Below are 11313 nucleotides of genomic sequence, written 5' to 3'. Positions count from 1 at the left end.
TGTGGCTTTGTTAGAGTAGGTATGGCACTGATGGAGAAAGTGTGTCACTGTGGGTGCAGTCTTTGAGATCTCCTATGCTCAAACTACTTCCAGTGTCACAGACTACTCTCAGCTACTTCAACAGCATCATATCTACCTGCATTCCACCACGTCCCACCATGATGATAATGGACTGAACCTCTGAACTACAAATAAGCCACACCAATGTTTTCCTTTATAAGAGGTGCCATGGTCATGGTCTCTTCACAGCAATAAAAACCCTAAGACAGCATGATGATGAATCTCTGAGCAACTGCAGACCCTTACCAATCTTAAGTGGCCATTATATTTTCATGTAAAATATAATGTAAGTACACTGTGGAAAAATAGGAGAAAAAAGTTTAGTCTACTTTACTAAATATAATTTAACTATCAGCCCTAGGCTATACAGTGAGTTCCAGGCCAACCTAGATAGAGTAAGATCCTGCCAAACAAACGAAAAAACAAGAGGGCTGGGGATGTGGTTAACTTGGTAGAGCCTAGCATACATGAAATTCTGGGTTCAATCTCCAATACATGCCTACAATCCCAGCAACTAGGATATAAGTCAGGGGGTGAGTTTGAGGTCAGCCTGTAATACATGAGACCCTGTCTCAACAAGAAGCTTAATGGTTTTTAGGTCAATCTATTTTAGTCAGAAACTTGAGCCTGTCACCAATCCTAACCAAACTTTCTCAAATTGTGCTCTGACCTATATACACACATACATACAGAGACACTAATAAAAATTATTTTGAAAATTTTAAACAAGTGCAAAACAGTTCTTTATTATTACATCATATAAAACATTTATAAGTAAACATTGTAACATACTTCAAGTTTAGAGGAATAACATAATCTGAACCTCTTCAGCCTTCTTCATATAGACATATATAAATGCCTGATTGTTTTTGCTGAGTATATGATCTCAGCTTTTTATGTACCTCTGTGAATACCAAAGGAAAGGCAGTGATGCTTTAGACATTGATGACAGTTACAGATAGAACACTGTCAGAGTTTTGTTCTAGTTATTTTCCTTTAGAGAAAAACTTTACGCTGAGCATCAGGCTCAAACCCTAAAGTCTGGTGGTATTCACAGCCATCTTTGAAAGAGCTCTAAACAGCCATTTCCATTTTAATCGTTGGATGTGGGTTATAACCTTCAATCTGAAAGTCTTCAACTTTGAAATCATCAATTGACTCAACTTTTCGAAGAATTTTGAGCTTTGGGAAAGGTCTTGGTTCTCGCTGAAGCTAAAAAGAAAATCATGGTATTATTTTACACTCATTCCCACGTCTCCACATGAAACCAACACAGTATTTTATGACAAAGTACTATTTTACAGGAGTGCAGTATTGTCCTTTCTTTTGACAACAATGGGGACTGTACCTAGGGTCTTATGAGTAATCTGCCATTAAGCTATAGCCCAGCTCTTTGTTTACTTTTTATTCTGAGAGAGGGTCTTGGTCAGTTATCTAGGTTTATGTTGAACTCTCATTCTGTAGCCCAGGCAAGCCTTGAATTGGAATGCTCCTGTTCCAGCCTCTTAAGTAGGTGTGATTACAGGCTGAAGCCACCAGATAACTCCTGATAAATATATTAAACATAGGGACACAGTTGTTTACTTTTCTGAGTCTACCTTTTTCCTCAATGTTCATGAAATATGGACACTCATATTCTTACTACCATTTCTAGTCACTTGTTGTCTGCTGTACTATAAGAATTTGAAAGGAATTTAAAAGGACAGGCTTTTTAAAGTTCAGATGTAAGTACTATACTTAAGCATAAAACTAAAGTCATTTATTTTTCAGGTCTTCAAGTAAAAATGTGAGTTAAAATGCCACGTCTCCTGGCTCTTCTTTCAGTACTGGTAAGGAACTTAATACCTTACCATGGTCTGTGTTTGTGGCCACCTGCTTATCTCCCTTATTTAAAAGCCCTGCAGTTGAAGCACTTCAGTATAAGAAAGCATCAGCCAGAGTGCCTATGGTACAAAGGATGCCCTGCCATCTAATCTTTTGTCAAGAGAAGATGCCAAGCTCAAAAAGAAATGTAACAGGTATATTTCTTACCTGAATTTTCAGTGGCTCTATATGATTCAGATAAATATGCGCATCTCCCAAAGTATGGACAAAATCACCTGGCTAAAAATGTACCAAAGGAGAGAACACAGTCAATATTTTAATTTAAACTCTTAAAAACACATTTTAAAACAGATTGGGGGCCGTGAGATGGATCCATGGGTAGACACTTGCCACCAATCCTGACAACCTGAGCTCGATCCCTGGAACCCACATGGAGGAAGAGAAATGACTCATGCAAATTCTGCTCTTATCTCTACACATGCACTGTGAAACGTGTGGGCCCTCCATGTACACATACATAATAAAACATTTTTATATGGTATGCAGATAGTTCAAAGCGTTTCGAAAAAATTTTTTAGGTTGTGAACAATAGCTTAACACACATAATTCCATCAATTGGAAGGTTGAGAGTTGACATTGTAAACCTGAGAGTGGGGCCTAAAGTGAAATGGACTAAAGTCTTATGCAGTAGTCAACTTTATTGAGAGTATTAGACAATTTATACTCTGAAGGTTAACAGTCATGTGAGTAAAGTATACAATCACAAAGACCAGCAACACATGGCAAAAACATGTTTTTTCCATAGAGGCATATGAGTAACAACAGCTGAAGTAAACTCACTTATATCTGATACACATAGGAGGAACACAAAAATACTTTCCAAGAACAATACTATGTATTGATGAAGCTGAAGTCACAAGACTCTTGTTTTCTTGGAGTTTTCTCACAAGCACTCACAATTCTCCATTCTTAGACATTGAGACAAGAAGATTGCTGTAGGTTCAAGGCTAGGTTTGACTAGAGAATAAGACCATGTCTCAAAAAAAAAAAAAAAAAGAATAAGAAACCTATATGAATGTTAGTTTCCATAGGCAAAAAGGTAGCTCCAAGGAGGGTTACAAGGTAAGCCAGTGCATGTCTTACTTACATGAATAAAATTTTAATATTAATCCGACCAAATTCCCCACTGAGTTCAGTACATTACATTGGCTATAACCATGCCTTGTGAAAGTAGCTCACCTTCAGACCTGTGATGTGTGCAATCATGTAGGTAAGCAGGGCATAGCTGGCAATGTTGAAGGGCACGCCCAGGCCCATATCTCCTGACCTCTGGTAAAGTTGGCAAGACAGCTCCCCATTTACCACATAGAATTGACAGAGGGCATGGCAAGGAGGCAGTGCCATCAGGGGAAGATCTGAGTCAAAGGAGAAACAAGGAGGGGTTTTAGAGAACATAGCTATGAAAAAGGTAAAATAGAAAACAGAAGCCAACCATGAAAAAAAAGCCATTAAGTTTATAGACACCCACAACTCACACCTTTCCATTATGTCAATGCCAGATCATTTTCCCAGCCCTGCAGCAGAGGTAATACAAGTTTGTCCATTAGCATAAGGTATCTAAAAGTATGCCTCGATGCTGAAGCAATGCTTTCATCTGAGCTAAAATTAAGGATTTGGGGTGCTGTTGAGCATTTAATAAAAGGTAATTTATTTCATTTGCAAAGGCCATAGGAAACTGGCATCTCAGGCACATCTTTCTGTTTTAAGTCTCTATCAGAAATACAAAATGTGCTTTCCTGGGTACTCACTACACCCTGGTAGAGTTTAATTTTATAATGTAGTTTCAAGTTAACACTTGAAACTTTATCTACTCCAAATTAAAACCATAGGTGTATTTTTACAGGCAATTTAATACTCCTTTAATATGAATACATAAAGCAGATCATGAGGGTCTAATGAAGGTGGAAACAGAGCAAAGTATGACTGAGTTGCTCAAGGGTACACTACACTATCAACCACTTGACTGGAGACAGTTCCAGTGCTGTGCCTCAGGCCACCTTGCTTCCGTTTGGCTAACTGGCTGGTTTATCCAAATGAAGATGACTGGGATGCTGTCCACCTTTTGGGTTCCAGGCACACATGATGATTCTTCTGTCATCAGGGTTGGTTTTGATGGTGTCAATCACTTTTTGCAGCTGGTCTACTCCTTGACCCGAATAATCTGTAGAAGTGTCAGGACAGCACATATACACTTAAGTCACATGTGCCTCTAATGATGACCCTGACAGTGCTCCTCCCTGACCCATGGTTCTAAGATACTCATATCTTGCTGGATTAAGTTCAAGGTCCTTATAGAGCTACAACAAAATCTAAGTTCTTTTCTACGTAAGTCTTAAATATTTACTCTGTTTCAATGTCACTTCCTCCCCTTAATACTGCCCCTGTTGCCAACTGTTGTTTGGATACGCTTTGAATGTGTCCCTCAGGGTGTATTAGTTGAAGTGTAATTCTCATTTTTGGGTAGAAATTTAATTTAATTATGTAGCCTTTAAGGAATGACTAGGATTAGAAAGTCATTAGGATGGAGTTCCACGAGTGAATCCTAATGGCTTCATTAGAAACCAAAGGAGACACACTTTTCATCTTTCATCATCCAACACTGAATACTACTATCAAAATGTAGGCATCTGGACCACTGGCATTGTGATCTAATCACGTCTTCCTAAACTATAAGTTAAGGATAAAAAAATAAAAAGGTTCTGTTAAATGAATCTGGTAGCTGTGGAAAACTAAACATGCAACATCCAAAAACTAACTCAAAACCAAATGCATAAAGCATTGGAGGTGGCTCTGACAGAACTCCCCAGTATTGCATGTTGGCACTTCACTGCAGCCATGGTTCCAAATACACATTCATGATTTGCACTATACATGTTGGTATAACATGAAGCACCAACAAATACTGCCTGACAACTGATTATAAACTGTGACATTTTATTGTAATACAGTTTGCTGCTTTTCTAGAATCATAATGATCTAATTATGAAAAATCAAGGCTGTTATTTCTTGACTCTCATTCCTTGGCATGTATTCAAATTAGTATTACTTTTGGCTTTGTTGGGAGTGGTGTGACTGATGTGTATGCGAGTAGGAGTGCATGTGTCAGTGAGATTTTGTTGTAGCTTCTCCACTGTAACCCAGCACAGCTTCTCAAAGTCAGTTACTTATCAACTCCCATTATGTGGATTTATCCCCCATACTCTAAAATGGATCTTTGATGGCGAACACCCAGAAAACCCGAGGCATTATTATCTCCTCACCTGAATCCATATCTTTGTAGTCTGCTCCAAAATGTCTCCACTGGAAACCATAAACTGGGCCCAGGTCCCCTTCCTGTCGTGCAGAGAATCCCAGGCTGTCCAAAAAATCTCGGGACCCATTGGCATCCCATATTCTCACTCCCTTGGAGGACAGTTCTTTAGCATTTGTGGAACCCTGGAAAATATGTGAGTAGAACAGGCATAAACAAGGATTGAGAGCACTAATATCCTACCCATGGCATACTATCCATGTGCAGCCTATCTTTAAGCAGGCTGGTCCTGGACAAGTTTCTGAGGGATTATAGAATAGTCTTATTCCTTATTAGTGTTGGACCCTTCCCCCATAGGGACTGCTGACCATCTTGTGACTAGGAGCAAGCATATCCTATTCCCCTCCTTCCGGTTAGGCCCGTATACAAGTTTTCTGCCCATCCTTATTGTCTGAATTCAAGTTTCTATTATCTGCTCATCCTTATTGCCAGAGGGCTCTGGAAACGTGAGCTTCTGACCTTGGTAGCTTTCCACTGTGCCTGCAGACTGGTATATAATGCTCCCCTCCTGTTACAATAAACGCCATTCTCCTTGCAAGAATGAGCTACTGCTTTTTGTCTTCATTTCAATCTTCAGGCCCTTGCCCAAATCCTTGAGAAGTGTTCTGCCTGTACAGGCACTACATTTATTAGAAATTTCCTCAAGGCATTTCTTCTATTCCCTTCAGCTTTTAAAAATCTTTGGGTGTATGTATGTATGTATGTATGCATGCATATATGTGTAAGCATGCCATGATGGTGCATGTATGGAGGAGCTGGTTCTTACCCTCTACCTTATTTGAGGTGGGTGTCTCTCTTGTTCCCTTGCTGCATCTCCTACCCATGCTAGCTAGCCCTGAGTTCCAGTACATTCTCATCTCCATCTCCCATAGAAATACTGGGATTAGACGGCACTACCAAATAGGGTTTTTCTTTTTTCTTTTGTTGCTTTTGAAGATAGGGTTTCTCTGTGTAACATTCCTGGCTGTCGTGGAACTTGCTTTGTAGACCAGGATGGCCTGGAACTCACTGAGCTCTGTCTGCTGAGGTCAATTAAAGGTTGCACTGTCACATGGGCCAAATAGGATTTTTTATGTACGGATTCCAGGGATCCAAACTCAGACTGTCAGATTTGTATGGCCAAGTGCCTTTACCCACTGAGCCATCTCCCCAGTCTTCCCTTTAATTTTCTAAATACCTCCAAGGGATTGAACTCAGGTCCTCATGCTTGTACAACAAACCCTCTTTATCTACTGAGCCATCATTCCAAGCACTCTAAAGAAGGGGTTGAACTTGTAATATGGCCCAGAACTTGAAGTATTCTCAACCAGCACTGGACAGAAACTCACTTTTTCTGGGCCAGGATACAGAGAAGGAACTTGGGTCTACTAACATCTGTCATTATGCCACTCCAATATAATCAAGGTGCCTACTTAATTCTTTGGTATCTATCAAGTAAGCAATCAATATATGCTGAGTACCTACTGTGTGGTTGGCTATATTTCAGTCCTCAGATACAAGAGGAAATAGGAGAAATACATTTTCTGCCTTTGGGGAACTCATAGTACATTGTACTTATTTATCTCCCATCCAGAAGAGGGAAAGCTGATTTATAGATCAGCTGATGTGTCCTTATGAAGAGAAACAAAGAGGTGACTAGGAGAAGGTCAAGGCTGTCTGGAAGGAGGGGAGAGAACCATACTCCACATGAGAGGAAAAGATACTAGGTAATGGGAATAGCAAGTGCAAGAGGCCTGGGCAGGATTATCCCAATGTGCTCAGATTGGTGAAGAAAGCAGGATGCATAGGAGAGACACGCATCTAAAGCCAGAGCTAGAAAATGAGCCAGTAAAGTGGGAACAGGTAACAGCTACAGGCTTGACTGACACTAAGACTTCAGTTGTGCAGACAGGCAGCTTCCAACACCAACGCCACCCTTACCTTGATAAACCACAGCAACTCCTCCAAAACTCCCTTCCAGAACACTCGTTTGGTTGTGAGCAGAGGAAATTCATCTGAAAAACAGTTTGTAACAGTTAAAATGTGGCAAAATACAGCAAGCCATCATCCAGCTTTCTCTGTGGAGAGAAACTGCCTGGGACATAAAACCCCGGAGAGCTTTAGGAAAACTGGGAACTCCCACCCAGCTACATTTGAGTCAGTGAAACCATAGTTCTGTATTGACACAGGGGTACCCATACGGCAAACAGAAAGAGCCCCCACCCACTCCTGAGCCACTTTGAATGCTGTCACTGGTGTGTAATGGCAACACCCAAAATGTAGCCTAGGATATAACCTAGAGGATCCCATACCCAAGTTCACCATGTTCCAGGCAGAGATGATATTACACGGCTAAAAACTGAAAAACAGTTTTCAGATGTTTGGGAAGCAAACTGACCTAGAACATAAAAACAGAATTGTTTATGCCTCTGAATGGCCACCAGGGAACCCAAAGGCAATACAGAAGACAGACAAAGGGGTGGGGGCAGGCAACAGACAAGGTAAAGAGGAAAGGCTTCAGGCTAGTGTTGCAGCCTGAGTATGTTTTCTAAGAGAGCAATATTTACATCATTAACATCTATACAGGAAAGCTGAACGAAGACTAGAGAAGTAAAATAACTTGTCTAGAGTATAAACGGAAGAAGTGGATTAAAAACTGGGTATGTGGCTCATCAGAGTCCACTGTTGCAGGAGGCACTGCACACTGGATTAATCTGTGCAGTAGCTGCTAAAGTTTCTAGTTCCAAAACATGTTTGAGACTAAGAATACTTCATTCAAAGCTACTCTTCTACGCCAGTGTCTGGTTGCTGTTCATTCATTCTAAAGGCCACCTTAACCCATTCATCTCCAAAACCTAGGAAGTCCGGTCCCCTATGCAGTCCTGTGCTTGATGCCTGATGAGCAGCAACCCCAAAAGAGCGCTTCTTCTCTGGGGCTACTCTGTAGGCTTACACATCCTCTCGGTTCCTCTTTAAAAGCCTAGGATGTAGGGGGAAACCCCACAGTTTCCGCCTTGAGCATTGGTTCACCCTTTTCCACGCCTCTTTAGCACCGCCCAAACCATTTTCGCTCCAATTTTTAAAAGTTACAATGGAGAACAGGAGATATGGGGAAGGAAGAGGAGGAGCCAACCCCGGGTCCTCGGGGCAAGGTTTGGACAAGCTCGGAAGGTTTCCTCTACTCCGTCCCTCTGGGACGCATGACTAGTTGAAACTGGCTCCGGGAGAGACGGCCTAACGGGGGTTTAAGGACAACTGGCCTTTGGGACCTGGTTAACCTGCAGTAGCTATCACCTAGAGGCTCCAGGGAGGGAACGCGGAGCTTAGGACTCTTGGAGCCGGGGTTAGAACTAACCGTGGCCGTCAGCCCCGCTCCTCCGCGCGCCCAGCCCGCCGGACGTCCTCCCGCAGTCCCTCCCATTAGTGGGGACCAGCCGCGGTCACCTCTCAGGCTGTATCGCGCCTGCATGCCGAACACCGATAAGGTGCCCGTGCCCGTACGATCCTCCTTCTTGAAACCGCAGCGCATAATGTGCTCCACCTGCTCCAGGTACTGCAACTCCCCGTGCCGCGGTGCCTCCGCGCCCTGCTGTTGAGCGCTGGAGTGCAGCTCGGAGCCGACGACTGGCATAGCGGAGAGTAGGGAGAGTACGCGGCAGTGTGGTGGGCGCCAATGCCGAGACGTTCCGCGCGCTCTTTTCCCCTACTTTTGGCGCGCGCCCCGCCTCTTCCTGCTGGGAAGCTTCTGGCTGGCCCTAATTGTCAGACCCTGCACTCACGTGGCTGAATTCCTGGAGCCTGCAGGGCAAACACCCTCCAGCGTTCCCAAGTCGCTTGATTTACTCTGTTTTGCATTAAAAACCCATAGGATCAAAACGTAGTGACGCCAGTAATCCCAGCTCGTGGGAGGTCGAGGCTAGAGTGTTAGGAATTTAAGGCAATCCTTTGCTTCATAGCAAGTTCAAAGCCAGTCTGTGTACCCTAGCTCAAGAAGAGCCTTTGGCTTACACTAACGCACACCCATATCCTGCTTCTTGATTCACTGACCTTAAGGCTTTCGTTTTCCAAGCCAGAGAAGAGCTTGCTTCCTTGTTATTTAAGTTTTGTTGTCTACATCAAAAAAGGACAGAGCAATAAGGGATTAGCATTCGCATGACTCTGTTCCCCAACCTGAATGCTATCAGCTGGGACAAGTGGAAGATGCACATTGTTAAAATTAATGATGGATTTTCAAGCATTCTTTAAAGCATGTACATTTAGTGTTGAAAGACCTCGGCATCAAAGCGTCGGGCACTGAACGGAACCCTCTGCCCAAGAACAGGGGCCAGACCACTGGCTGCAAATGCAAGAGGTGATTTATTGAGTACACAGGCGCCTGCGGATGCTACTGCAATTCGGGTGCAGAGCATACCGGGCTTGTAGGGAGTACAATATTTACAGAGTTTTAATGGTTACATAAGTAATAGGCATTTCATTGGCTCATCTTGGGGGCAGGGGTAGTTCCCACGGACTAAGTTTCCTGGTATTACTTTATGAAAGATCCCGGCACGCTTCAGCAATTATTATCCGGGTCCCATGACTACTATGGTGATCATAGACACAACTGGGTGAGAAAATAACCCAGACTATCCAGTTTCATGTTACTTTGTGCTAGTTTTCTCTATGTTGAGTCTGATCTTATTTTTCTACATAAGATCAGTTGGTCAAGCTGAACCAAGACCCAAAAGTGAGGTTACCCACTCATGAAAAAATCCTTTACCATGACCTTTTTTCAGGACCTTGTTTTGATGGAAAGGGTCCTTTCAAGCTGGCTACTGAATACAAGCTAACCAATACAAGCTAAATTATCCTCAAATGAGCATCTATTAATTCATTCAACAAACATTTCATATATATATATTTCATTTTATTTATTTATATATTTGTTTTTGTTTTTTGAGACAGGATTTCTGTGTACCCTTTGGAGCCTGTCCTGGAACTTGCTCTCCAGACCAGACTGTCCTTGAAGTCACACAGATATGCCTGCATCTGCCTGGCTTTTTTTTTTTTACATACTAATCCCAGTTCCCTCTTCCTCCCCTCTTCCAACCCCCCTTCCCCTTATCCCACCCCCCTATCTGCTCCTCATAGAGGGTAAAGCCTCCTATGGGGACTCAATGAATTGTGTCCCATGTACCCATTAGAGGTAAGACCAAGCCCCTCACCCCCACCCCTACCCTTGGCTGAGCAAGGTATCTCTTCATAGGAAATGGGTTCCAAAAAGCCAGAACATTCATTAGGGACAGCTTCTGGTGCCACTGCCAGGAGTCCTAAAAAATGCCCAAACCACAACACCTGCATTCATGGGTTCTAGATCGGTCCTATGGAGGTTCCCCAGATGTCAGTCTGGAGCCAGTGAGCTTCTTCTAGTTCTGGTCAGCTAGTTTCTGTGGGTTTCCCCATCCTGGTCTTGACCTCATATTATTGCTACTCCCTCTCTCTGACTATATTCCAGGAGTTCTATCCAGTGGGTAGTTGTGAATGTCTGCATCTGCTTCCATCAGTTACTAGATGAAGGTTTCAGGAGATCATGTCTATTTCCCCTTCCTAGGTGGATCTCTGGGGGTTGTAGACTTTGGACTGGTTATCCCTTGCTGTATGCCTAATATCCACATATGAGTGAGAACATACCATATTTGTCTTTCTGGGTCAGGTTTTTTTTTAACCACTTCTGTCATTGTTTTTTACTGCAGAGTAGTACTTCATTGTGTAAATTTACCACATTTTCTTTACCCTTTCTTCAGTTGAGGGACATTGAGGTTGTTTCCAGGTTCTGGCTATTACGAATAATGCTGCTGTGAATATAGTTGAGCAAGTGTCCTTGTGGTATGAGTGTGCCCCTTTGGATATAGGCCTAAAAGTGATATTGCAGGGTCTTGAGGTAGACTGATTCCCAATTTTCTGAGAAACCACCATGCTGATTTCCACAGTGGCTGTACAAGTTTGAACTCCCACCAGCAATGGAGGGGTGTTCCCCTTTCTCCACATCCTGTCCAGCATAAGCTGTCATTATTCTTTCTGATTCTAGCCATTCTGACAGA

The 11313-nt window shown here is 42.7% G+C and overlaps 1 protein-coding gene across 2 annotated transcripts; it reads right to left on the bottom strand.

Moving 5' to 3' along the window:
* Positions 1 to 784: 784 nt before the first annotated feature.
* Tyms (thymidylate synthetase) lies at positions 785 to 8946 on the bottom strand. 2 transcript variants are annotated; one of them, XM_040752818.1, is made up of 7 exons: positions 8678 to 8946; positions 7175 to 7248; positions 5205 to 5379; positions 4004 to 4105; positions 3124 to 3299; positions 2092 to 2163; positions 785 to 1272 (listed from the first exon to the last, which is right to left on the bottom strand). In XM_040752818.1, the coding sequence occupies exons 1-7, from the start codon at positions 8862 to 8864 to the stop codon at positions 1135 to 1137; spliced, it is 924 nt and encodes a 307-aa protein (XP_040608752.1). In that variant the 5' UTR covers positions 8865 to 8946; the 3' UTR covers positions 785 to 1134. The 2 variants fall into 2 exon arrangements, with proteins under 2 accessions (XP_040608752.1, XP_040608753.1); XM_040752819.1 differs by lacking the exon at positions 8678 to 8946 and adding an exon at positions 7546 to 8640.
* Between the last annotated feature and the right edge of the window lie 2367 nt (positions 8947 to 11313).

This window comes from Mesocricetus auratus, unplaced genomic scaffold (genome assembly GCF_017639785.1).
Source record: "Mesocricetus auratus isolate SY011 unplaced genomic scaffold, BCM_Maur_2.0 Super-Scaffold_100010, whole genome shotgun sequence".
Lineage (NCBI taxonomy): Eukaryota > Metazoa > Chordata > Mammalia > Rodentia > Cricetidae > Mesocricetus > Mesocricetus auratus.
The sequence above is the reverse complement of the archived record's forward strand: the minus strand, read 5'-3'. Positions and strand labels throughout refer to the sequence as shown.

Bases quoted from the DNA above. Each gene is read 5' to 3' on its own strand.
- Tyms (XM_040752818.1), bottom strand. From the start codon at position 8,864: ATGCCAGTCGTCGGCTCCGAGCTGCACTCCAGCGCTCAACAGCAGGGC. The intron at 3,300-4,003 runs GTGGACAGCATC...CCTTTGACTCAG, and splicing joins GTGTGCCTGGAACCCAAAAG to ATCTTCCCCTGATGGCACTG. The intron at 2,164-3,123 runs GTGAGCTACTTT...GTACATTTTTAG, and splicing joins CACACATCACAGGTCTGAAG to CCAGGTGATTTTGTCCATAC.